This window comes from Leucopleurus acutus (genome assembly GCF_964270905.1).
Source record: "Leucopleurus acutus genome assembly, chromosome: 14".
In the NCBI taxonomy this organism is placed as follows: domain Eukaryota; kingdom Metazoa; phylum Chordata; class Mammalia; order Artiodactyla; family Delphinidae; genus Leucopleurus; species Leucopleurus acutus.
The window spans coordinates 53,445,505-53,472,785 of record NC_139156.1 but is presented as its reverse complement, the minus strand read 5'-3'; the positions used below and the strand labels follow the sequence as shown (position 1 = coordinate 53,472,785).

General features: G+C 48.7%; 1 protein-coding gene across 4 annotated transcripts; it reads left to right on the top strand.

Moving 5' to 3' along the window:
- The first annotated feature begins 4,716 nt into the window (after positions 1-4,716).
- Positions 4,717-26,469, top strand: PRXL2A (peroxiredoxin like 2A). 4 transcript variants are annotated; one of them, XM_082855224.1, is made up of 6 exons: positions 4,717-4,844; positions 15,477-15,639; positions 17,983-18,074; positions 21,202-21,342; positions 21,946-22,110; positions 24,951-26,469. In XM_082855224.1, the coding sequence occupies exons 2-6, from the start codon at positions 15,495-15,497 to the stop codon at positions 25,062-25,064; spliced, it is 657 nt and encodes a 218-aa protein (XP_082711350.1). In that variant the 5' UTR covers positions 4,717-4,844; positions 15,477-15,494; the 3' UTR covers positions 25,065-26,469. The 4 variants fall into 4 exon arrangements, with proteins under 4 accessions (XP_082711350.1, XP_082711347.1, XP_082711349.1 ...); XM_082855221.1 differs by having other exon boundaries at positions 4,741-4,844; positions 15,460-15,639; XM_082855223.1 differs by having other exon boundaries at positions 4,791-4,895.
- The last annotated feature ends 812 nt before the right edge of the window (positions 26,470-27,281 follow it).

Here is a 27,281-nt window from a genome sequence, read left to right as displayed (position 1 = left end):
CAGTAGTCGTGGCTCTTGGGCTCTAGAGCGCAGGCTCAGTAGTTGTGGCACATGCACTTAGTTGCTCCACAGCATGTGGGATCTTCCCAGATGAGGGCTCGAACCCGGGTCCCCTGCATTGGCAGGCGGATGCTTAACCACTGCGCCACCAGGGAAGTCCCCAAAACATTTTTTTTAATTCAAGCAAAAATAGGTGAGAAGGAAAGTGATAACCAGATTGAGAAATGGGCTATAACTACAGGAAAAGCAGAGCTTTTAGAAAATCACTAGGGAACAACTTTAAATAAATACATCTTAAAACTTAGTTGAAATAGACAATTTTTCAGAAAAATATAACAATAAACTGAGTCAACAGGAAAGTTCTTAACAGGTTTTACTATGCTAGATAACCCAGGTGCCCCTAAACCTGTCAAGGACAGTGAGGAGTTTGAGGGAAGCAAGACTTCTGACACCAATTTCCAGTTTAGGGTCCCTGAGACCACACTTAGGTTTGATAATTCACTAGGGGAACTCATAGAACTCACTGAATGCCATCATGCTCACGGTTATATTTTTATTATAGGGAAAAGATACAGATTGAAATTAGCCAAGGGAAGAAGTGCACAGGGCAGAGTAAGTACCAAACTCAGAACTTCCGGTCTTCCTCTAACTATGGAGTCATTAAAAGTGTTACTTTTCCAGCAGTGATGTGTGACAATATGCATAGAGTATTGGCAACCAGAGAAGCTCACCTGGACCTTGGTGTCCAGCAAAAGAAGTGAGAAGGAAATCAATACCAGGATTGAAAATTGGGATATAGTTAGAGATAAAGCAGAGTTTTTAGAAAATACCGTATTTATTTGAATTACAACGACTTTATGGTGTATTTTGATATTTGGTAAGGCAAATTTTGTCTGTTTTTTCATGTAACTTTCACAACTACTTTCAGACATTTGTTTTCCTTATAAAGCTTGGATTCTCTGTTAAGTTGCCTCCAGTTGCGAGTGCACATTGTTTATAGTCCATGAGTTGAGTTTAATTGCTGTATAAAAATCTTCTAAGAGATTACATTAGGATTTGGCACTAAAGTGAAAAAGTTATTGTGAACACAGAAATTCATGGAAACAGCAAGTGGAAAATAAATTTATATTAGTAAAGGGAATTTTGTTATCCAAGGAATGACTTCATTTTTCTGTTTTCTTGCAAAGCAAAATCAAGAGGTTTATAGAACCAAGAAATAAAGCTACCCCCAATCCCCCTTCACACACACATGAAGTCTATTATCTTTCACTACAAGATCCATGCGAAAGGATTGTAATGCAACGGAAAATTTCCCAAATCTCTTGAAATAGATGAAAGAAATTCCAAAGCAATGACAGATTGTCATCACAATTCATGTGTGTTTTTTTTTGGGTTTTTTTTGCGGTACGCGGGCCTCTCACTGTTGTGGCCTCTCCCATTGCGGAGCACAGGCTCCGGACGCGCAGGCTCAGCGGCCATGGCTCACGGGCCCAGCCGCTCTGTGGCATGTGGGATCTTCCCGGACCGGGTCACAAACCCGTGTCCCCTGCATCGGCAGGCAGACTCTCAACCACTGCACCTCCAGGGAAGCCCAATTCCTGTGTTTTGAAGGACTACCATTAAGATGTAAAACGTCTATTTATCAAAACTTCCTGCTGGTTTTGAGCAGAAGACAATAGTGGAGCACTCTTTTTTTAAAAAAGATTTATTTATTGGGCTGCATTGGGTCTTCATTGATGCACGCAGGCTTTCTCTAGTTGTGGCGAGCGGGGGCTACTCTTCATTGCAGTGCGTGGGCTTCTCGTTGCAGTGTAGTGGAGCACTCTTTAAGAAATGCTGCATCACCAGTGTTTCTAATAGCCCAAGGATAATATTGTGTGATAAATGCAGACATCAGTGATTCTGAGTCCAAAAATGATGGAGAAGAGTTGGACTTTGGATGTGAAAATGTCTTAGGAATATCTTAAGACATTTATTTCACTTCTATTTATCCTTTTAACTATGCACGCAATAATGTATGAGATGGGCGCTAACCCAGACTTAGATCAATCAGAGCGCAGCAATACCCTGACCACAGTGACTGGCTAATCAGAGTGGCTGACTGGCTCTGGGCTTTGTTCACTCCTTAGTCTAACTGGCCCCTCCCCATGCTGGATCTTGGAAGCCATCCTGTGACCACAAGATGAACCAGTCTTAACATGAACCAACACCTGGCTAACAGTGCAAAGAAGCAAAAGGACCTGGATAGTTGATAACTTTATTGAATCATAGGATCACCTCAAGGCAGTATGAGTTGGGTTTCTGTTACTTGCACACTAAAGCTTCCTGAATGAATGTTAGTGGATAGAGAAAAAGATAATGAGTGAGGACACTCAAGGCAGCCCTGCTTCCCCAACCTGGGGACAGAATTATCCTACTATCCAGCTCTGGGTCAGTCACTGGTCCATCTGGTGAACCTCTGGTCACGTCTATTGAGGGCTCCAGAAAGGCTTTGCTGTGAGGTGCGCTGTGGAAGCAGAGCATCTTTATATGCTTTTATAAAATAAGAAAGTGGAATTCAGGGATATTGACAAGTAGAAAGATATTTGGAGCTGATCCGTGCACATCTGTTTTTGTGGTTCATACATGTTTCCAGATTTTGATTTGACTTTTATGCATTCACAGAACAAGAACCTAGGCTTGAAACAATGACATCAAGCACCTATTTTTACTTTATTTTCATGTTGATGCTAGCTGCTTCCAGAACTGTCCCCAATGAGCCCAGACACACTGCAGGACCATCAGCTTAAAAAATCATGTTATGATGCTGGCCTGGGTCACTGCTGAGTGAGCAGATGAAGCTAGGGGTGTCTGTGACACTGAAAGAATCACAAATCTTTACCCAAACTGCCTCCTGTTAGCAATGGTTCCTGCCTGCCCCAGGGGATTTTTGAAGGACAGAGCAGTTTCCCTGCCCCTGCTGAGAGGGTACCACACCTAAATTGTCACAAAGCTCGTAGTAGTCGACCTTAATTTCTACCCCCTTAAATTAAAATCTAGATTATGTCATGGTCTTTACAACACCAGAACTACTCTTCTTTTTCATACTTGGTAGATTGATGTTCTTGTTTTTAATCCCTGAGTCTGTAAATTTTCCTGTGTCTACTTTTTCTTCTGGTCTGATGACTGCTTTTTAATGAGTTCAGCCTGCGCCTTCTTGGACAAATTGGGAGTGTGAAGAGTGTGTTAATGAGCTATCAGATCTAGCCTGGCTGTTGAAGTCCAGAGCTTTGGAATGCTACAAAAGTACAAATATAATCATGGCTTTTTGTATTTGGTAATTATACCACAGCTGAAGCCTCAGGGAGCCTTCCACCCCAGGATTCTGCTACCGGTGATCCCTGAATGGCTCTGTCATTAATGGTCAGTCTCCGGGGACCCAAACTCAAGGGAAATGGCTTCCTGTTTTGTTCTAAGTGGGCTTTTTCGCCTGCAACCTTTCTCCCTGTTGACCAAATATCCTATTTCGGGATGGATAGAATAAGCCTTTTCCCCCTCCCCTTCACCTGGTAAGAAGGTATTAAGCAGCAGTGAGAAAGGCCCTCTGGGGGTAAATTGTCTTCTTATGACTACACCCACATTGTACCAAATTATACCAAATATTTTCAGGCCTTCAAATCAAATACCTACTCCTGCAAGAAGGCTGCATGATCACTCAAACTGATTCCTCTCACCTCCAATTTAGAAACATCCTCTCTTTCACAGCACTTCCCCTGTATACTTCCATGCTGGCCTTGGGCCAGGCTCTGGGTTCCCAGAGATGGAGCAAAGGAACTCACAATCTGGTGAAGGAGAGATCTCCTAAATGGCCCATAAATTTACAAGGAGCTTGGAGTCTGGGTGGGAGGTCAGGAAGGTGACAGGGAACGCTTTGGACTTTGTACACCAGGAGGCGGTGCCAGGTGAACTCAGGGGCCAAACTGCAGGCAGACAGCTACCTCTGACCGGTGGGTGTGGCAGCCCTGCTTTGCTATTTCATTGCACACTGCCCTGTGACTGATCAGTTGTCCCAGTGTTACTTATAGTGTTATATTGTGAATCAGGTCTTCCTGTCTCTGAAAAGGTGTCCTCTCAACTGCCTACTTTTATAAAACAATGTGGACACTTAAATATAAGGAGTAAATGAATGAGCGGAAGAACCATGTGGGTCCAACTAGACCCCGACTTCAGAATCTGTTAAGTCAGGCAACATCCCAGTAGCCAGCCATCTCCACTCACCACGCTCTGCCCAATGGCCAGCATTTTGGGGTGAAAGACGATGTGGGATGGGGGTCAGAGGCTGGCAATTCTGAATTTGTCGCTAAAGTGTGTCGGTCCTAAAGATTCCCCCTCCCTATGCCAAAAAACCGTGAAAAAATAACTGCTCAGAAACTCGCTGAGGACTGAAAGGGGACTGTCCTCGGCTACAGGACTTCCAGGTCCCAGCAGGGCAGTCGAGAGCCTCCTTTTGCTCCAGAAGGCGCCCCTGACAATGAATCAGGAGCCTAGGGTCACCACTCGTGAAGGACTGAAAGCAGCTGGAGCTGTGAGAACCAGGGACCGAATGCGAACGGGTCCCGAGAGCCGCATAGGGTTGGACGCGCGCTCCGAGCTGGCGACAGCGCCACAGCCGGGCTGGCACTGAGCCACGGGGGGGTGGGGGAGGGCTGGGCGGGTCACGTGGGAGTGGCGCGCGGGGAGACGCAGGCGCGAACCTGCGCAGGCGCTGGGGCCACCCCTGGGACCCCTGGGGCCGGGGAGTGTTCCATCCGCCAGCCACCGTGCGTCGGGCGCGAGAGGAGGCGGGCTGCAGGGGAGCGCGAGCGGTAAGTGCGGCGCGCAGGGCTCTGCGGGGCACGTGACGTCCGTGAAGGCAAGTGAGGAAACTGAGGCAGGGAGGGGCGAATGATGCAGGTCGGGGCGCGCGCGGGTTGGCCGGATGCGGGGCTGGTTAGGTCAGCTTCGGAGCCCGCGGGAAGCTGCTTCAGAGCCGGCAGGGCGCGGCCACACCTGCGGGTCTCGAGGCGGCCCCCACCTCCCTCGGAGGACGACGCCCCTCCCGCCCCTGAGCCCCGCGCTCCGCGGAAAAACGCAGCGTTTGCGGTCAGAAAACCCGGGGCCGGGACCCTGCGCTGATCTGACCGGCCGAGAAACCCCCCTCTTCCCCGCCCCCAGGCTTTGAGAGAGGCTAATGGCACCGGCTTGCCTGGATTGTTGGGACAAAGAACTGAGAAAGGGGCTTTGTCCTGGCGCGTCTGTTCTGCGGGGCCGAGCCCGGGATGGGCCTGCGGGGTTGCCTGTGGGTGGCGGGCCGACCAGCTGGCGATGGGCGATGTGCGGGTGGAGGCCAAGAGCCTGGTCGTCTTGGGCTCTGTGCCTGCTTAGGGTCCTGTGTTTTATGGCGCCGTGATTTCTCGCGTTTTTCATCATCTCAGAGGCACCTGTTTTACCTCCCTTACCCAAAGGTTACAACCCCTGGCAACTTTTTTTGAAAAGAGCTCAGCCGTACGTTTTAAAACACTGTGCTGAAGTCTGGGAGTGAAAAGACAAGGCACTGATGATCGGACAGTTTCTCCTCGAGGTTGTTGCAGGGATCGGAGCTGAAGCATTTGGAGAAGATGTTTAAGACCCAGCCTGGCCAGGGCCGTGGGGAGGCAGCACCCCCGGGGGGGCCAGAAGCCGGCTTGGGGTCCAGTCCCAGCTGACTCTGGGCCTCTTTTCCTTACCAACACGAGGCTCTTTCCACAACCCAATTCTCTAACCCTGTGTAGTTTTTGTTTTTGTCTTTGTTTTAATGTATTTTCCTTTGAACTTGTCAGGTGGTTAAAAACAGAAAATAATTACTTGGGATTTATTTAGCAAAGCATTGTCCGGGAGCCAGCTTGTATAGGCTCTGATGCTTCTGCTCCAGCCCAGTCCTGGAGATCAGAAACCCTGTCTCCTTGGAACATACCCGGTCGTCAGAAACCCTCCGTCTCATGTACAATCAACATTTTAGGGGCAATCATTGACTAATCTAGAAATGAGTAAGAATTACACCTCACATCATGTCACTCTTTGTAAGGTAGCTTACAAAGCACCACGTATACATTTAATCCTTTGATTCTTACAACTCCGTGGAAGATTACATTTTGTAATTTGGGAATCATTCCTGTTGTACTGATACAAAAACAGTGCCTTGTCCAGGTTCTAACAGCTTGTAGGAATTTGAATTAGGCTTGAGCTATTCTTGGTGTGGCCATTACTGTATTGCTGTTCTTTATAAGGGCATGCCATTCATTTGACATCTTATGTGTTGTTCCTGAGGGGTATGAAGACATTTCTTATTTTGTCTTATCTGCTTCTGTCACTTAAATGGTGCTTGGAAAGTTTGGTAAGGACTGGAATTCTGAGGCTCAAAGCCCCAGCCTCTATTAGTATCCCAGAAATAAGGCAGCTCTCCTGCCAGCTGGGTACTTGCCTTTTTGTGAAATGTTGAGCAGAGACACTCCAAACCTCCTTCTGCTGAGGCGTGTGTGGCAAGAACTGTCTGGAGACACTGTGCGGTAGCCAGCCCACCCCTGAGCTCAGTGGCCTCTGACACAGGGAGATTACAACTGGGCAGGGCTGTTTGCCTTCTCTGGTGCTGGCAGGCTGCAGACGGGCAGCATGGAGTATGCATTGTGGGGTGGCAGTTAGACCACAGGGGCCTGAGAAAAGCCAGGGTTCCCTCCAGATCCAGAACTTCCGCCCAAGAGGCAGGCTTGCAGTGACACAGCTGAAGAAGTTGTTCAGTGTTTTGTGTCTGTTCTGCTTCAAATCTCCTGCCCTCATAGGAGAATGAGTGAATCTGAGTCCTGCAAAGAAGAGAAAGATGCTGCTGCCTTACAGTTTGTTCCTCGTTGCTCGTATAGTCTTCCCAACAACCCTTCAAAGTGCCCTGGGTTTTTTTTGTTTTTGTTTTTGCGGTACGCGGGCCTCTCACTGTTGTGGCCTCGCCCGTTGCGGAGCACAGGCTCCAGACGCGCAGGCTCAGCGGCCATGGCTCACGGGCCCAGCCGCTCCGCGGCATGTGGGATCTTCCCGGACCGGGGCACGAACCCGCGTCCCCTGCATCGTCAGGCGGACCCTCAATCACTGCGCCGCCAGGGAAGCCCAAAGTGCCCTGTTTTTAAGAAGACACTGAGGTTCAGAGGGACGACGTGACCTCTCATAATCGAAGAGTGAGAACCCAGGATTTTTGTCCTGAATCCCAGTTTCTTTTGTGGTATCTCCCTTGCCTTCCACCCACACTCATGTCACTGAGCCCAGACAGGAGGCTGTGCAAGCAAGGGGCAGAACAGCCAGGCATTTTGCGTGGGGCTCTGTAGCCGCAGGGTAGCTGATCAAAGACCTCTTCCAGCCCCCATATTCCTCACACTGGCAGTGACTCAGTGTTTCCCAGTCCTCTTGTTCTACATTCAGCATCTGATCAGAACTTTCTGAATCTGGCATTTAAGAGCTAAGCAGTCACGCCAAGTAGGAAGTCAGAGACCGAGGCAAGTAGGTGAGAGCTCCTTGCAACTGGCTAGTTCCATGGGGCTTGACAACAAGGGTGGGTGGGAGTGTATGTCCTACTGCTCGTGGGGCCCTGGGTGCCCGTGTCACCACATTTTCAAGGCTGTCTATCCAGAATTGACAGGACCTTGTTACTGTGGGGAAGAGAGGTATGGAGTGGCTTCTCAGCTGAGAATGGGCAACGTGACCCTTAAAACATTTGGCTTTGAATTATAAACTGCTCACAAAGTACTGGGCTTGGGAAAGATTAGTGCTCTCTCTAGCCACCCGATTTCTCAGGCTCTGTCCAGGAGCAGTTTTGCTTTCAGCCTTCTTCAGGCCAGTGAGCAGACTTGAAGATCTGCAGGCCCTCTTCCTGGGCTCTGATCCCACACTGTTTCGGCCTATGCAGGAGTGTCCAATGCAGGATAGATAGTTATGGACTGGGAGTTGAGAGACCTGAGTCCCGGCACAGCCACTAACCAGTCCTCCCCGCAAGTGACCTGGGACTAGCTGGTCCCATCTCTGGGCCTTAGTTTTTTCTTTTGCTCAGTGAAGGAGGGGCTGAACTAGAGCTCTGAAGGAACAGAGGAGAGCAAAGAAAAGAAGATGAAGCATCCTTTCCAGCCTCGTTCACTGAGGGCTTGAGACAAGAAAGCCCATGTACACTCCTAGTTCCTTTTGTCTCCCTCAGGACCCCTTTCTTCCTTCTGCCCTGTGTCTGCCTCAAGCCAGCTCATTCTGAGGAGGGAGGATTCCCTGGGTCGGGCTTGGCTGGGCAGGTGTACCCTTAATGTTTGGAATATGATGCTGTCTCTACTTGTTTCAGGCATGAATTAACCCACCCAGGGCTGATACTTTGTCTTAGTAAGACTTTATCAGTTCCTGCCCAGACGCAGCTCCTTGAACAGGTAGAATGAGGCCTGGGGAAGCAGAGGGTGAGACTGTACACACCCAGCAGAAGAGCAGTAGTGGCAGGTGTCCCCGTGGCTTTCTGGATGTCAGAACCCTGGAGTTGCAATCATGCAGTACTTCAGAGTCTTTGGATGTCAGAACTGAGATGAACTTGTAGATTTTCTAGTTCTCTCCTCTGTACAGATGAGGAGACCCAGGCCCAGTGTCTTCATAGCTTGTGTCAGATCACCCTGCCGATGAGCAGTGGAGGTAGGACCCAACCTAAGGTCACCTAAGCCCCAGGCTTGAGTGTTTCTTTAAGGTCAAACCAGCTGCAAATTAGTTCCAGCTCTGCCTCACTGCGGAGTTTAAGGAGTAAAATTCAGATCATTTCATTCAGAGATTGAATGCCTACTTGTTGCCAAGATTTGTGTTAAATGCTGAATTTGCAGGAATGAATAAGACAACAGCCCCTGCCCTCAGATTGCTCCACCATATTGTGTAGACAGACATGTAAATAACTAAATGCACTAAGTCCATCTGCTTGTGCATTGTGCAAAGGTATGTGTGTGTTTGCACATACGTGCCTGCTATCTGACTAGAGGTGAGGGTGCAGTCAGTTTTCGGGGCTTTCAGGAAAGGCTCCGGAGAGAAAGTGTTACATGTGCTTGGGCCTTTCCCTAGTTGGCATGGGTGGGGAGGGCATTCTGGGTAACGGAAACAACACGAGCAACAGTGCAAAGGCCTAACAAAACATGTTACAGTCCTTACACGTTGAGTGATCTGATGAGGGTGCTGAAGTGGCCAGGGATGAGGCCGGAATGGTGGCCTGAAGCTGAGCTGTCAAGGGCCCTGGCGGCGTGCTGAGAGGTTTGTAGCTAGTGAGGGTCTGAAAGCAAGGGAAGCACGTGATCAGGCCAGGGAGTGTGACAATCGCTCTGGCTACAGCATGGAGAATAGGCTGAAGAGGACCTGGCTGGAGCCAGCCAAGCTCAGTTCTGTAGTTACTGAGATAGGCCAGGTACAGAGTAATAGGGGCTTTGCTGTGGACAAGCAGCAGTGAGGCTGAGAAGAGGATGGGTAGCGAACCCATGTCATAGGATGGTCAGAACTTCCTGACTGACTTCACGTGGGCAATGAGGGAGAACAGAGAGTAAAATGCAACTTGCAGTCTCTGGCTTGAGCAGTTGGCTCCATGCTTGTGTCATTCACTGAGCTAGGGAAAAAGAACTCCGGAAGAGACACTGACTCAGCTTTGGTTGTGATGCAACAGAGATAACCTATAGAACCCCCAAGTGGAAACTTTTGAGTCCGGAGCAGCACTTGGAACCTGGAAGTCACTACCAAGGTGGTGAGTGAAGTGCTGGCTGTAGGTGAGGTCACTGAGGCAGGGAGTGTGGATTGAGAGGAGTCTTGAAGTGGCAGAAAAAGAAGGGAAGGCAGAGGGAGGTAAAGAATAGACAGCAGGTAAGGGGCCCCAGTGGTGTGGGGTGGAGGGCAGGGCAAGGGAGCAGGCTGCACAAGTGTTACCAAGTCCAAACTCATACTGCTCGCTACACGACATGCCAGTAAATCGGGAGAGGAGGTGATGGGGCAAGGAATAGCGACTTTATTTGGAAAGCCAGCAGACCGAGAAGATGATGGACTCATGTCCCAAAGAACCATCTTACCCGAGTTAGAATTCAGGCTGCTTTTATACTGGGAGGGGAGGTGGGTGGCTGGTGGTTGCATACTTCTTGGTGCAGGAATCCTTTGTCCTTGCAGCTGTCCATGTAGGTCTCCTCACAGTGTTGCTATAAACCTCCAACAAAACAATTGTTATTTTTAGTTCTGCTACTTTTTAAAGGTCAAAGACTCAAGAATGGGCTATCATGGATATTTCAGGCTCTAGGAATCATCCTTTCACAAAGGTGCAGAGGCAGCATGACTAAGCACAGGCTGCAGAGCACAAGGGTTAGAGCTAAAGGAATAGATCCACTATGGTGTCAGGCTTGTTTGTCTGTTACACAAGCACCAGGGGGAAAGGGACATCTTCCTTTGATTTCAGTTAGTGTGACCCCTGGGCTGCATTAAGGGCCACATTAAGGGCTTCACTTCATTAGCCTGCCCGGGGAAGCAGAGAGGGAGTCTGTTGGCGCTTGATAAATGTTATAATCTGCGTGACTGCAAATGACTCAACATTTGCTCCACGTTTTGAAGGGCTAGGGGATCTTGGCAGCTGTCCATATTGATGTTTTCTGGAGATTGTCCGCAGCAGAAGGAGCCCCAGGGTTTCTGGGTGGCCCGGTCCTGCCAATGGAGTGAGCTTAGGACCATAGGCGGGACTCCAGAGCCCCACCTCCAGCCCTCCCCTGCTGCCAGCTCCCCGTGGGTCAGCAGAAGCCAGGGTGTGCGCACTGCGGATGGTGAGTGCCTGGTGCCGGAGGTTGGGGATGAGGGACCATGTGTGGGGGAGGGGAGGTGGCTTGTGACGCTCTGGGCAGCGGGGAGGAAACACTCTGGAAATTGAAATGGGGGTGGGGTGGGGTAGAGTTGTGATGAGGAACCGAGAATGTGCAGGCTCCAAAGTGAGCTGTTTTTGATAGAATCCCACGATGTCGCTGGGTGCTTTAGAAGCTTTGCCATTCACCCCATCCAACCCCCTCATTTTGGAGTTAAGGAAAATGAGGCTGAGGGAGGGATCAAGCCATCTGGGCCTAGGGAGCCCGGCTGGGTCTCCTGCCCTGAGACGCTTATCCCAGACCAGCGCTGCCACTCTGAGTTGCCCCAGCTGTTGCTTGTTTGTGGTCTTATCACGCTTCACAGTTCTTCTGTGGGAGAGACCTGATCAGATAAGTGCCACAGTGGGGAACCGAATACTATGGCTGTGTCAGGTGGCGGCTGGCTCTTCTGTAAACAGCCTTGCTATTATCTTTCAGAGAAACTGACCCTTTCCTTAACAGAAGGGGATAGAGAGGGGAGGAAAGAGAAGGGACATCTGTCACACGGTACATTTCCTTTAGAGTAAACATGGTTTGACTGTATGTGATGATTGAAAAAAAAATAGGTTGATCATTTAAAATTCTCTTTTAAGACAAAAGGGGTCATGCCTCTTGACCTCCAGAAACCCACCAGTGAATGTGTGGGGAGGCCTGTGGAGTAGAAAGACTACAGGCTTTGGGGTCCTAGTGATCTGGGTCCAGGACGCAGCACTGTCCTGCTGGCTGTGTGACACTGGAAAAGGTACTGAACTTCTCTGAACTTCAGTGTTGTCAGCTGCCTAACAGGATACTATCTGCCTCATACGGCTGTGTGAAATTAAAGCACGCATTTCGAGTGGCGCTGAGTAAGTGCTCGTTTACCGGCCTCCCTATCTCTCCAGTTAGTAGCCTTAGAGGCCCATGTGAAAATGCATTGTTCCCTGTAGATATTAAGCTTCCTGCTACCTCCAGTCCTTTTTTGTGGGTGGGAATAGCTGTGATGCAGGATGCAGAGCCAGCGAGTTGCATGGCACATGCTCCAAAGACATGCTGGGATGGGAACTGCTTTGCAGCTCAGGGGGCCTTGCCTGAGAGGCCAGATCTATACACTCTGTAGGTGTTTCCGGAAGTCAGTTTTCACTGCCTCCCACTGGCAGAAGAGGCAGCTGCTAGAGGCCCGCTGGGAGTATATGTTCACGGAGAGGCCAGCCTCTCACCTCTGGTGCTGACAGTGTTTTCACATCTCAGTGCTGCGGGGCCAAGCTCCCCAAAGGGGTGATTCTGTGCTTATGCTTTCCGGATCACAGCTGGAGGCGGGGGCTGGGGTGCTAAACAGTGCTCCGGGGGCTTTTGAAGCCCATATCTTGTGCTCCGGCGTGTGAACTTGAGGTAGGGTGTCGGGCGCCTTTGGGACGTTCACCCCCGCCAGTCCGCTGTTTCCCAGGCTTACTGAGCCCAAGCCTGGCCTAGCTGCTCCATCCTGCTCTCTGAATCCTATGCCTGCTTCAAAGCCATTTCCTTCTGGGTTCTTCTACGGCTGCCCAGACCGGATGTAACTGGTTCTCACCGCTGCACTGCCTTAGCCCCGTGTTCGTACCTTTCCACTTGAATTTCTGTTATCTGTGTACTAGGCCTGTATCTCCTTGAGGACTGTTTATCATTTAGTTTTATGTCATCCCAAACTGCCATTTATTCAACAGGTCAGTGCTGAATAAATGTTTGGAAATAAATGTTGAGTCTGTTTGAGTCTTGTGCTCGCGAGCAAACAGGCTCGATGGTTGTTGATGGGCGGTGGGGAGCCGGAGGCTGTTTGCCTCCAGAAACAGCCAGTGGTGTGTTAGAAGGATGTGGAGCTGACTGGAAGGGTCCCTGGACTTCCTGCAACGCTCTGATGTGTCCCAGGAATTGAAGTGAGTCCTTTTGGAGGGTAGGTGTAAGCTGGCCTTTGCGAACTGATGCAGAAATGTTAGCAAATCTGTGATCAGAGACCGTGCCGTGTGGGCCTTAATCATATACACATGTCAGCATCCAGGGAGGTTTTGGAAGTGCGTCAAGGTACAGAAATTGTTCCAGGCTCTGGGGAATCTCCTGTTTACAGCAGGCAGGTGAGAGCTGTGGTTTTCCTTCTGATTGTTCTGTGAACTATAATGCAGTATAATGTGTAACTTTGACACATGAAAGAACTGGAAGCTGGCCTGTGGAATGTTCTTTCCTGCTTTGCCCAAGTGCTTCAGTCCTCCATAAGTCATCCTTTTCATCACTCAATCCTACTGAATTCATTTTAGCACACATTGATGGAGAGCCCACTGTGGACCACAAACAGGCCCTGTGCTGGGCACGGGGGAATTCAGAGATAAACTGAGGAACAGTCAAAAGAGAGAAAACTTGCAAACAGGTCCAAATCAGAAGGATCGCTGTGATTTGGACACAGGTGGGGGTGAATAGTCCCCTCTTGGGGGACGGGGGTAGGCAGAGCATCCAAGGAGACCCCTGGAAGAGGCGTCTGAGTCATGCAGAATAGAGCGAATGAAGAAGGACACTCCGGGCAGAGGCGTGGAGTTGTGCCCTGGTTTTTGACTCTCGTTGTCTCCGTGGCTGCCCTCACACAATGAGCTGAGGAAACAGAAGCTGGCCCTTGAGGAAGGCCCAGCTCTCCAAGGCCAGCCTGCGCTCATGGCTGTACTTTGTTCTGTGGCTTATGGCCAACCACAAAACCTGAATTCTTTGTTCCAAGACAATGCTTCTGAAACTTTTATGTGCCTGTGAATTGCCTGCCGTGTCTGATGAACGCAGGCTATGATTTTTTAGTTCTGAGGTAAGGCTGGAAATTCTGCAGTTCTCCACGATGCCAGTGCTGCCAGCGCACGAGAGCACGTTTTGAGGTTATAAGAAACTCTTCTCTCCCAGCTCACCTCCTCCCCCAACACACACAGTCCCCTTCTTTTTCCTCTCCCCTAGTGTACAGATGCCAAATTCCTCTTTCTTAAAGGCTATTTTCATTTGGTCATTCCCAGTACACACTCCACATCCCCTGTCTGAAAGTTCCGTTTTATTTCTGAACTCAAGTCTGAACTTCCCGGGCTGGCCTAAACACTAGTCTGGCCTACCCTTTTCTTCCCAAAGTTATCACCACCAAGTTACTCCCAACCCTACCTCATGGCAGTGATCCCTCACAGCCCCCTCCCTTGGCAGTGACATGCGGATTTCTGGGCCTTTGCTTAATCCTTTGGAGAGGTCCTCTCCTGAGTCAAGTCCTGCAGGGGAGAATTAAGCCTTTGGTTGGGTGGGATGAGGTCAGGTGGGCCACACACACACACACACATACACGTAGACACACACCTCAGGTCGGTACCCAGTGATCCAAGCACATAGAGTCGTGCAGGTACTTGGGGAGGAAGGCTCCTGCGTAAGTCAGATCCTAGGATGGCGAGAGGGCCAGATGGAAAGATAGGTATTGTAAGTGGTTGTCAAGAAACAAAGCCTGTTACTTGCTGCGGTTACAGGGGTGGGCTGCTTCCAGGAGCTCCCACGCAGAAGCACAAGGCTTCCCAACTAGAGGAAGCCTTGGCGAGGCCCCCAAGCATGAGCTGGGGAGGAGGCCGGATGCTATAGGACCTGCCTGGACCTCCATTTCAACTACAGAGCCCCCTGCCCAGTGCAGACTGTCTGTTGCCCAGTCCTCTGAAGCAGACACCCCAGCACCGTGCTCTTTCTTACACGTTGCCTTCTCTCTCAGTCTCTCTACCTGTTCACTGGACAGGCATCTGTATAATTCTGTTCACAGGGAAAAATGTCAGACTAATAGTGGCCATCTCTATTAAACTGTATAATTTAATAGGTGGTAGATGTTGAGAGGATATTTGCTTTCTTGTCAGCTGTGGTTTTATGTATTGCTTCTTTTTTGGTGTTTTGTTTTGTTTTCACCGTGAGCCTGTTTTATTTGTATAATGAGTAGAAAATAAAGGTATTCTCAGTTGGAGAAATGTACTGGGATTGCCTGCCTACTTCGAGTGAGGCCCTGCTGGGCACTGTCTGGGGGCTGGATGAATTGGACCTGGGCTCTGTGTCTAAGGGATTCACAGCGAGGAGGAAGGGTAGGGTTACAACAGGGTGGTTGGTCTCTAAGTGATCTAATCACACAGAGAGGCTGCTGCCTCCCCAGGGAGGTGGGAGCTGCCACTCCTGGACTGTGAAGGAAGAGAGCAGACATTGATGAGGAGGGCAGTGACACAGCCTGGAGGAGCGCCATCAAGCTGGGAGGACACAGCCTTGAGCAAGGGAGAGGGAGCAGCAAGAGAGGCTGTCGCCTCTGTCGTGGCTGCTGACCCACTAGTGAGCTCCCTGGGGCAGGAACCTCCACATGTCTGTTGTATTCCCAGGCTCCTGTAGCGGCAGGTGGGCAGGGGCTCAGTTAGCAGCCCTTGTCCAGTCCCATCTCTGACACTGCTGCTTCTCCTCCCTTTGCCTCTGGCCCCCTGGTTGGCTGCCCAGCCAGAGCCTTGTTGTCCGGGAGATCAGATTCCGGCTGTCCTGTGGGAGCAGTAACGTCGTCTTCCTTTCTCTCAATCCCCAGAAATGTCTTTCCTCCAGGATCCAAGTTTCTTCACCATGGGAATGTGGTCCATTGGTGCGGGGGCCCTAGGGGCTGCTGCCTTGGCACTGCTCCTGGCCAACACAGATGTATTTCTGCCCAAGCCCCAGAAAGCCACGCTGGAGTATCTGGAGGATATAGACCTGAAAACACTGGAGAAGGGTAAGCAGTGACTCCACTGGTGTCAGTACTTTTCCAAGATGCTGGGATGCAGGCTTACTTAGTTTTTTTCTCTCTGAAGTAGTTCTTTTTTTTTTTTTTTTAATTGAAAAGGCAATATAACATTAGGAAAAATTTAGTAACACTTTAAGAATTACTGATAATTCCATTACCCTAACACAATAATCTCTTTTATTTTCACACATATTTTTCCAGGTGTACACATAATAATCTGTAGTTATGATCTTGGTGTACTTGTATATTGATCTTTTACATTTTAGCTTTCTCTTTTTTTTTAAGAGATAAAATCTATTTCTTCTTTTTTTTTAAACATCTTTATTGGAGTATAGCTGCTTTACAATGGTGTGTTAGTTTCTGCTGTATAACAAAGTGAATCAGCTATACGTACACATATATCCCCATATCCCCTCCCTCTAGCGTCTCCCTCCCACCCTCCCTATCCCACCCCTCTAGGTGGTCACAAAGTATTGAGCTGATCTCCCTGTGCTATGCAGCTGCTTCCCACTAGCTATCTGTTTTACATTTGGTAGTGTATATATGTCCATGCCACTCTCTCACTTCGTCCCAGCTTACCCTTCCCCGTCCCCGTGTCCTCAGCCATTCTCTACATCTGCATCTTTGTTCCTGTCCTGCCGCTAGGTTTTTCAGAACCATTTTTTTTAGATTCCATATATATGTGTTAGCATGTGGTATTTTTCTCTTTCTGACTTGCTTCACTCTGTATGACAGGCTCTAGGTCCATCCACCTCACTACAAATAACTCAGTTTCGTTCCTTTTTATGGCTGAGTATTAGTTTTTTCTTATCAAAAGCATTTTTCATTTTCTCATGTTGTCTCTCTAAATATAATGATAATCGTTCCATAATATTTAGTAAAATTGTACCACTGTTTACTCAACCAAACCTTCCAGAGTGTGTTCTGAGGAATTCCAGGCTCCTGGATCTTCAAAGACAGGAGCTCCTGAGTCCAATAAATTTGAGAAACACTATGTCCAATTGCATGTTCCTGGTTCTCAGCACAGGGGTTTGCTTACTGAAATGAGGTGCCTGGATCGTTACTGGTACAGGCATGGGCAGCCTCGCCTGTGGTGCAGCTACAGCACCCGGGGAAGCACAGGGCCACATCTTTAGAATGGACCTGCCTGTCTGCCTCTTCCTGGGGAGCCCGCTGGTGTCCCTGCTGGACGGCTGAGAGCCACATGTGGTGACTCTGCTGCCTCTCTGTGCTCTCGGCGTTGGATCTGAAGCCCAGGGGATTTTGGTCATGCCGATAGTGTGGGTGCAGTGGGCATGAGAGTTTGGTGCAACTTGGGGCTCACTGACTGGGAGGTCTCCAGGTTGGCCCCTCAAAGGGAGGCCATCGCGTCTGTTCAGTAAGTGAGGAAGCTTGTCAAGGGAAGGCAGGAACTGTGACTGCACATTTATGATGTAGGTCACCTCAGTAAGGGACTAAGAAGCCCTGCAGAGAGAGTCCTATTTAGCTATGTTCGACCCAGCGTTTCCCAGTGTCATTTGATTTCGATCCCCTCCCACCTTCTTTTTTTCCTATGTAACATCCCACAGGGACATGGATTCCTCTGAGAAATGCTAAAATAATAAGGGATAGTACTTATTGAGCCCTCACTGACTCTGTATTACCTGGAGAGCACTTTTATATCCATCTTTTAATACTCCCTGTGGCCCAAAGTGGAGCTGCTAGGCATCTGCATTTACAAATGGGGAAATGGAGGTTCAGGGCGGAGATGTAGCCTGCCCCGGGTCACACCTAGATGCGGACTCAGCGTGACTGGAGCCGGGCTTGAGCTACGCTACTCTGCTACCCAAAGAATTTCCTTGTTGGACATCTTCTACCCTCTCCTGTGGATAATGGTGCAGTTAACATATTTAGGTTAAATTGGTTTTTGTTTTTAATTTCTTTTGACCTAATTTCTTTGAATAGTTTTTTAAGAATTGGGGTTTTCTTGGCCAAAGTGCAAGATCTCGTTCAAGTTTTGGCCATGTATCTGCCCTAAAGGATTGTTACAAGTTACATTGAGACAGCAAAGGAATATGCTATTTTTCCAGAAATGTTCCAGTTTGGGATGTTCAAGTTCACAACTAGATTTTTATGGGGGAGGGGCCTTCTGGTTATACAGTAGGACCCTTACACTGGATTCATTTTCCTTGGAAAGATGAATATTCCCTATCCGTGTTTCCTGTTTGCTTTTTCCCACATGTGAAATAGTTTTGCAGGTCCTCTGTTTGGCCTGGTGCTGTTTATGAGGTGCTTAGAGGTTGGGGCCAGGCTGAGAGGAAATGATACTGAATTCCCTTTTCTTCTCCTCAGAACCAGTGACTTTTAAAGCAAAGGCGCTCTGGGAAAATAATGGAGCTGTGATTATGGCTGTGCGGAGGCCAGGCTGTTTCCTCTGTCGAGAGGTGAGTGCATTTGAGGATCTGTTCAGAGGAAGGGATCTTAGCAAGGGGGGACCGGGGCATTTCCAGCCACGACCAACAGTGGCCCATTATGTTATTTACTCTAGGTTTGTTTTGTTTTTTGCCTAATTCTCTGCTTCTGTTCATTTAACAGCTCACCATATCCTAGGGTTAGCAACATATTTGACTTTTCTTTGGCATTCCAAGGCCTTTCACTCTTGTAGTATCTGTGTCCTGGACCAGGTCCAATTGCATGTCCCTGGTTCTCAGCACAGGGGTTTGCTTACTGAAATGAGGTGCCTGGATCGTTACTGGTATAGGCATGGGCAGCCTCGCCTGTGGTGCAGCTACAGCACCCGGGGAAGCACAGGGCCACATCTTTAGAATGGACCTGCCTGTCTGCCTCTTCCTGGGGAGCCCGCTGGTGTCCCTGCTGGACGGCTGAGAGCCGCACGTGGTGACTCTGCTGCCTCTCTGTGCTCTCGGCGTTGGATCTGAAGCCCAGGGGATTTTGGTCATGCCGATAGTGTGGGTGCAGTGGGCATGAGAGTTTGGGGCAATTTGGGGCTCACTGACTGGGAGGTCTCCAGGTTGGCCCCTCAAAGGGAGGCCATCGCGTCTGTTCAGTAAGTGAGGAAGCTTGTCAAGGGAAGGCAGGGTCCAGCCTTGTCACTTTACACATAGGTAAACTGAGGATAAGAGTGGTTTGTTGACCTATCCATGGTCATACAGTCAGTGACAGAAGACCCAGGTCCCGAGGTTCACGACTTTGCCTGGGGGAGAACTGGGAACGACAGTACTCCAGCTCTTGAGAAAACTTTGCTTTTCAGGTCATCGTCTTGGTCCTGTCCGAGTTGCCATCCTCCTTCCCCTGCTTGTCCTGTCTTATCCTGAGGCATTTCCTTTCAGCCTTGCAGAGCTCTCCCCTGCTTGTGTGGTTGGGCTGGCTGAGAATCTGCCTACATTGCATGGTGCACTATCGTACTATACATTCAGGGCACTTTCCGTAGGTACCTCATTGGTTCCCCACTGCATCCCTGGAAAATACAGCTGTTGTTGTTATTCTCATTTTACAGAGGAGGAAATTGAAGTACAGAGGTAGTGACAATGTCATACTGCTGTAGGGGGTGTATTAATTTCCTATTGCTGCTGTAACACGTGATCACATACTCAGTGGCTTTAAGTAACACTGATTCATTTTCTTACAGTTCTAAAGGTCAGCATTCTGAAATGGGTCTCACTGAGCTAAAATAAAGGTATCAGCAGGGCTGTAATTCTTCTGGAGGCTCCAGGGGATAAATAATTTCTGTGTCTTTTCCAGCCTCTGCTGGAGGCCATCTGCATTCCTTGGCTCGTGCCCCCTTCCTCCATTTTTAAAGCCAGCAATAGCTGGCCAAGTCTTTCTTACGTTGTGTCACTATGACACTGACCATTCTGCTTTCCTCTCCCACATTTAAGGACCTTAGTGATTCCACATTGGGACCACCCAGATAAAACAGGATAATCTCCTTTAAGATCACCTGATTAGCAATCTAAATTTCATCTGCTGCCTTAATTCCCCCTTCCCATGTAACAAAACATATTCACGGGTTCTTGGGATTAGGATGTGGACATCCATCCTTAGGAGGTATTATTCTGCCTACCACAGGGGGTGACATTTAAACTCAGGGCTTTTGAGTCCAATCTCTGATGCCTCCAAATACCAACATGGAAGCCTTTTGTGACTTGATTTCTCAAGGCCAGCTAAACCCCAAGGTTCCAGGAGCACCTGCTCTAATTACAACCTGTTTTTCTGGGCTCTGGTCCGTACCCTGGTAGAGCATTTTATGGAAACTTATGTTTCTAAAAGGATGGTTGGACGGCAGGCAAAGTTACTTTGAGGGGGGAGGCATGTGACTCAGTTTCCACTTCACACTTTTTCTGAGTAAAGCCCAGGGAAAGTGAGTAAAACCTTTCCTCTCACACACAGGTGCTCTTTGACCACATCAGACCTGTAGTCCTCTCTGCTCTTGGGCAGAGTCTGCCACTCACTGAACCTCTTGACAAATGCATTGTAATGAATTCTGCTTCATTAGCTATCCTTTTGTTGTTGTTCTAGAAAATACATGAAAAATTAAATGCAGTTGCCACCACATAGCAATGTATTGGAGGCAAGTAGGCTGCTTCTGATAGGATTTCCTGCTGTTTCTTGCATTCTGACACCAAATGTGAAAAAGTAGTTTGTTCTTAACGTCGAAGCTCTACCCTGATGTATGAGTTTCATCTTTTCATCTAGCCCGCAGTTCCTGAGAATCAGAGATGTCCATACTTCCCAGCTCAGCTGCGGTCTCCCCATTGTCCACCTTCACCTGGAATCTTTCCTCCTGGTACCCAGTACCTTCTGCATATCCAGCCATGTGCTAGGCACTGAGGGATACAAGAAATGGAAGGCAGTTTCTGACTCTGAGACACATTTGGGAACTTAAGGGACAAAGCTCAACTTAGTGGAACCCAGTGGACTCAGTACAGAAAAAGTCGCCAAGCAGGAAAGATTAGATATACACAGAGAATCAGGCCTTTACTCCAGGCTGCGCTAGCCAGGGAGAACTTTTTAGAACAGGGATCCTTTTCTAGAGGGTAGGATTTGAGCTGGAGAGAGAAGGAAGGTTTTTGCAATGAGAGGGGGCCAGCTGAGCAGAGGTGTGGAGGCAGCTGTTCACATGGCCTGCATGGAGATCGACTGCTAGGCCGTTGTGCTAGTTTGCTCTAGTGTAGTGGAGGGGCTGGGAGTTTAGGAGAGAAGCACTGTGGCTAGGAGTGGAGGACTGAGTTTGGGTGCAAGCTCTTAGTTATCGGATGCTCCCCAGGCCATGGTTAGGACACCCATAACAGGAGACTAGCCTCTCCTTCCCTCCATGGACAGGACAGGAACCTGGGCTGAGGAGGGGACCTGACACTCTATCCTGAGGCCTCGTGCCCAGCTGGGACAGTCTTTTGCTGGTCTACACAGGCCTTAATTGTTCTTGGCATTTTGTTGCCTTTGTTCTTCTGCATTCAGTGCCAGCCACGCTCTGGGCCTGTAGGAAAGAGGGTGTTGGTTGGCTGCAGAGCCCCGAGAGTTCATGGCCCTGACCTTTCCTGTCTTCCGCAGGAGGCTGCAGACCTGTCCTCCCTGAAGCCCAAGTTGGACGAGCTGGGCATCCCCCTCTACGCAGTGGTAAAGGAGCACGTCAAGACTGAAGTGAAGGACTTCCAGCCTTATTTCAAAGGAGAAATCTTCCTGGATGAAAAGGTACGTGTGCTGTGAGCCTGTCGGACACAGACCGTTGGGGATTGCGCTGGTGTGTGGAGAGTTCGGTGGCCCAAAGCATGTCTGGACAGGAGTTGGAGTCGGCCTCCCTTTCAGCTGCCCCTAGCCCTCTGAGCAGAGCATGAGTGAAATAAACTTAAGAGCTGTCCTTCAGTTATTACTTGAGCCCTTCCTGACTTGTGACCCGGGAATGGGAGCCTTGGAACTAGCTAAAGCTCCACCGGTTTCCCTGCGCTGCAGGGGTTTGCCCAGCACAAGCCCCTGTCCCTTAATTCATTGCAGCCATAGTTCTTTCCCCTCTACTAACCTCTGCAGAATGGAGGACTGTTATCACTCTGTCAGGCCCAAGAACCCTGTATGTCCATAGCAAGAGATTAGAGTCAGGGTGGCAGGCCACAGGGTTCTCTTTGGCTCGGGCAGTTGAGAGCGCTCCTGGGTGGCAGCTGTGTGTCGGGTGGTGGAGGACAGGAACCAGCAGCCTTTGGGTCTTTGTCCGAAAACAGATGACCTGCTGGGAACTTTCCTCCCTGGGGAAGGCAGGCATATGGGCTACTCATATAGGGTCTGTCTTCCTCGCTCCTACAGAAGAAGTTCTATGGTCCGGAAAGGCGGAAGATGATGTTCATGGGATTTGTCCGTCTGGGTGTCTGGTACAACTTCTTCCGGGCCCGGAGTGGAGGCTTTTCTGGAAACCTGGAAGGCGAGGGCTTCATCCTTGGGGGAGTTTTTGTGGTGGGACCAGGAAAGCAGGTAAATTGCTAGCGTGTTCACTCGTGGGTCTGTGAGCATGAGACCCCGATGTGTCGGGTGGGAGGGTGGCTTTCCCTGCTCGGAGTCTCCCAGCCTTCCTTCCAGAAAGCCAGGGAGCATGAGGAAGGGGAAGGGAGGGAAATGATCATTTATTGCACGCCTGCTCTCTCGGCACCTCACACACGACCGCCTCCCTCGTCACAGTAACACCGCGACACAGTCTGAGTCTTGCAGGTAAATAACTTGTGAGGGGCCAAGTGACTGCACCGAGGAGGACGGCTCCTCAGTGGCACTTCAGGAGCCTGGACCCGGGTTTCCTGATGTCAAGTTCTGTTTTCTACACTAGAACAAAAGCAGAGTCTTTACTCTGTGAAGAATTTACTCCCTTGCAGTGTTCCCTGTCATCGAGGATGGACAGTAGAGAAAAGTGAAGAGGAGAGAAGGAATGGAAAGAGACCTCGTTGGGGGAGCAGCAGGGAGCTGTGCTGGGTGGTGCTTTCCCTGCGGGGGTCCTGGTGGCCTGGCTGTCTCGGGAGGGGCAGCAGACTTCTCTGCACACTCTATTTCAGGCCCTGGCTGTGGGGATCCAGAGTCAGCACGGGGGCTTAAGGGAAGGTGTGGAGAGATGAGGTCTCTGTGGGCTCAGGAGGCGGGTGGGTGGATGCTCCATGTCAGACTCACAGCAGTGCCAGCAGAGGCCGGGTGGGCACAGAGAAAGGACAGGGTACAGTGAGTGCAGGCTCCAGGCCTGGCAGGAAGACCCAGCGGTCTGATTTCTAGGCTCGTCTCACCAACTTCGGGCATGACATTAACATTTGAGCTTGTCTGTAAAAAGACAGGGTTGGAATTCCCTGGCGGTCCAGTGGTTAGGGCTCGGTGCTTCCACTGCAGGGGGCACGGGTTCGATCCCTGGTCAGGGAACTAAGATCCCAAAAGCCGCATGGTGCGGCCAAAAAGAAAAAAGAAGACAGGGTTGGTCTGCATGGTGGAACTCACCACTGACGTTGATAACTGCATACTTTCCCCAGTTGGGGAGGAAAGCTAGTGGGACTAGAATGCCTTCAATTTTAAGCTGTATTTCGAATCTCTTCCTTTTAAACCTTGGTATCTGCAGTTGCTTGTCTGTGTGAGAATCTAGCATGAATTGGTGTCTGATATAACATAAACCTGTTTGCTAACTTTCTGGTAATGTATCGAAATGTCTTAGTGATAACGGCTGCCAGTGAGTGCCTGCCTTGTGCCAGGTGCTCATATACGTGATCTCCTGTCTTCTCTGCAACCACTCTGGGATGGTCGGTATTTTTATTCCTATCTACATGTAAGGAAGTGGGCCTATGAAATAACTCAGCCAAAGATATGGGGCTAGTATGTGGTGCAAAGGGAATGAAACTCAGGAACTCCGATCTGTCCTGCTCCAGAGACCCTGCCCTTCCCTTGCCCATAGCCCCTCTTTGGAGGTGGTTCCCAAAGACCCCTTCCAGGTACCCTTGCACTTGGGCAGGCCACTTCTTCAGGATCCCTCAGCCTCTTCCCACTCCGGGCCCCTGGGATTCCTTCCTCTTCCTATCTCTGCCTTTCCTCAGCCCCCAGGGAAGGGCTTGGCTCACCTGCCAGCCTCCTCTTGCCTGGCAGTGACTCACCTGGTGCTCACGGGCTGCCCAAGCCTGGCTGGCTCGCTCCTGGGGTGTTGTTTGACTTTGCTGGTGCTCCCTGGAGCTCCTGTCTTCCTCCTTCCTGGTGGAAGGCTGACCAGGCTGGCCTGGCCTCAGGGCTTACCTCCGTGTTTCTTCAGAGCAGAGTTTTTGCAGTCCCACTGTGCCAGGTACCACTCAGTAGGGATTTCCTTTGTCATAATAATCTTTAAAGCATACTTAACTTTAAAGAAGCAGTATGTTTTCAACATAGGAAATTTGAAAACGGGGAAGGTGGGGAGAGCCATTCTATAAGCTCAGCTATCAGGGACAACCTCTTAGGACACAGCTGAGCTGACAGGCCTTTTGTTTTTTTTAAGAAAACGGTACCTTACTAAACTAGATATTCTTTTTTCATTTAACAGCGTGTCATGAACATTTCCCCATGTCGTCATATGTTCTTCCTCAGTGTTTTTAACGTCTGCAAACCGCGCTAATGAGCGAGTGAATATACTTTCCTGATCTGCTTCTCTGTGGTCACCACAGTGTGGTGGCACTTTTCTTTTTAAAAGTCTTTATAAATAATGGTACAAAGAACATGTTTATAAATGTTTATTTTTTAAATTCAATTTGAGTTTAATTTGTCACCTATCAAAGAACCCTTTAACAAGGATTCCTTGATGCTGATCTCAAACTCATTTTATCTTTTTTACAACTTTAGGGTATTTTGGGGTGTAGTATGTCTTAGTGCATTTTGCTTCATGGTATCAGAAGTGAGTGGCCTCCAGTTTCGTAGGAAAACTAAGGATAGCGTCTCCTTTTCAGGTGTTCACTTAGTGCCTGTCAAGGTCTGACCTCTGAGCTCTACTTCCACAACTCCAGGCTTTTCTGTGCAAGCTCATTCTGTTCTTTCTGCCTGGAATGTTCTTTTACGTGCATCTCTACCTGTAGACATGCTCTGTCACCTGTGAAGCCTCCTGACTTTCGGCTCCCAAAGTGCTGCTTGTACAGTCCAAATATTGCAGAGCAGCCTCCCCTGATCTACCTTCCCCAAAAGACTGAACTCTTCAAGGGCAGAGCCGGGACCGATTCGGATCTCTGTTCCTTGCTGCCCAAGCAAGGGCCTTGATGGACAGCTGGCGCTCAGTGTCTGTCTCATGAATGAATGACTCAGAGTGAGGACTGATGTACCCTCTTGTTTCCTTTCAGGGCATTCTTCTGGAGCACCGAGAAAAAGAATTTGGAGACAAAGTAAACCTAGTTTCTGTTCTGGAAGCTGCTAAGAAGATCAAACCACAGACTTCAGCCTCAGAGAAGAAATGATTGTGTGAAACTGCCCAGCTCAGGGATAACTAGGGCTCTCACCCGTGTTCATGGGATGTGTTGCGTTTCCACTGCTGTCCCTAAGGAGTTAGAAACCCATTTATGCCATATTCTCAGTATAGACAATTAACATATTTTAATATTGTACTCTGTTTAGGCCTAATAAGGCAAAATAACCCCCAAACAAGACTGATAAAAATCTAATTAATAAGGCTTATTTCAGCTAAAACCTGGAAAATCTGAGGCTTAAAGTTGACTGCTACACCTCATTACAAACATATATGGTGTTTGAGTGCTGTTATTTGAAATGATTTTCATTTTCGTGTCTTTAAAAATCTAAGAAAAGTTGGTGATTGACTTGAAGATTAACGGTATAAGGTTCTGGCTTGTGTTTTCAATGAATGATTCATGTTAGTGATTTCGCTGACTTTCCTAGAGGAATGACTTGGCATTTAAAATTGGTAGCTGCTTTCCTGTTGATGGTTTTCTAGCCTAATCTGTTGACTGAGGAGGAAAAAGGACAGAGAAGATGAAATGTAACTTAGTTCACTGGTTTGTTATGATTTATTGTATTATGTTAAAGTAATACTCGTATAAAAGGACTATGTGCTTTGGATGGTTCGATAAAGGTAAACTATAAAGTGAAATCTATTTTTTCACTGTCTTCCATTCTAATCTTGGAGATTTGATTTTCTAGAAGAGATGATCAGTAAAATTAGGCTCTAATAAAATCAGGCATCAGAAATTGCCCATATGTACAAATGTTTCTGACAAAACTAACAATAAAAATATTTACTGTAATAACGGCTGAATTTATTAAATCAGTGGGGCCAAAGACACTGAACATGAAAAATCAGTATTCTGCATGTGTATGGGGTAGGGTCGGGGGAGGAGTTCCTCTAGTTCTAATGATCTAAGAGGTTTCCAAATGCCCAGGAAAGTTCATCCTGTCATTCATGGTAGTGATTTTGCTGACTTTCCTAGAGGAATGACTTGGCATTTAAAACGGGTAGCTGCTTTCCTGTTGATGGTTTTCTAGCCTAATTTGGTGACTGAGGAGGAAAATGGACAGAGAAGATGAAATGTAACTTAGTTCATTGGTTTGTTACCTTTGAAATTTTGTCATGTGAGTAAGTATGAGGTCAGCAAGAGCCTGAAGGGAGCTCTGCCTTAGGTAGTCTGCTCAAGGCACCAAATTGGCCCAGGAGTAGGAAGGCGGGGATGGGAGTCCAGAGAAGAGGAGTCCAGTGGTCCCCTCATGTGTATATGTTCCAAGACTCCCTGTGGATGCCTGAAACCATGGAAGGTATTGAACACTATGCATACTGTGTTTTTTCCTATACATACGTACCTATTATTTTAATTTATAAATTAGACACAATGAGAGATTAACAATACTTAATAATAAAATAGAATTATAACACTATACTGTGATAAAAGTTATGTGACTGTGGTCTCTTTCAAAACATCTCTCATACTTATCCTTCTTGTGATGATGTGAGATGATTATGTGCTGAGATGAAGCGAGGTGAATGATGTAGGCATTGTGATGTAGGGTTAGACTACTACTGACCTTCTGACGCTAAGTCAGAGGGAGGATTGTCTGCTTCAGGTGATTCTGGATTACTGAGCCATGACAATGTCAGTGGTTGGATGTCAGCAGCAGACGATGTTGATGGCTGGGGATCCCAGGCAGGACAGAGTGGGACAGCACGAGATTTTATCATGCTACTCAGAATGGTGTGTGATTTAAAACTTATAAATTGTTTTTTTCTGAAATTTGCCATGTAATGTTTTCAGAGGGCAGTTGACTGTGGGAAATTGAAAGGGTGGAAAGCAAAACCACAGATAAGGGGAAACTATTGTATTTACCCAAGGAACCAAAGCAGCCAGGAGGAGGGGAGTCAGTGTTCATCCAGGAAAGCAAGGATGAAGACTGAGTTTGGAGGTAAAGCTGGGAAGGCAGGCGTGTCGACACTGAGTGTACAGTAAGTAGGGGCAGCTAGTTCAGGACTAAGACCAGGACTGGGTCTGACTTCACGTGGTGGCGGCTATGTGGTATGTGCAGGGGCCCCTGAAGTGCTGGGCTCCTGCAGACGTTGAGGCAGCGCTCTTTAGTACTTGAAGAGGGTCAATACAGTGACTCAGCCCCCAGTAGCTGTGATTTCTGGGACTCCAGCTATTGATAGGATAACCCAGATGAGAATTCTTTTTAAT

Coding starts and splice junctions, on each gene's coding strand:
- PRXL2A (XM_082855221.1), top strand. CDS start 15,462: ATGTCTTTCCTCCAGGATCCAAGTTTCTTCACCATGGGAATGTGGTCC. Junction 15,640..17,982: donor CCTGAAAACACTGGAGAAGG/GTAAGCAGTGAC, acceptor TCTTCTCCTCAG/AACCAGTGACTTTTAAAGCA. Junction 18,075..21,201: donor GCTGTTTCCTCTGTCGAGAG/GTGAGTGCATTT, acceptor TGTCTTCCGCAG/GAGGCTGCAGACCTGTCCTC.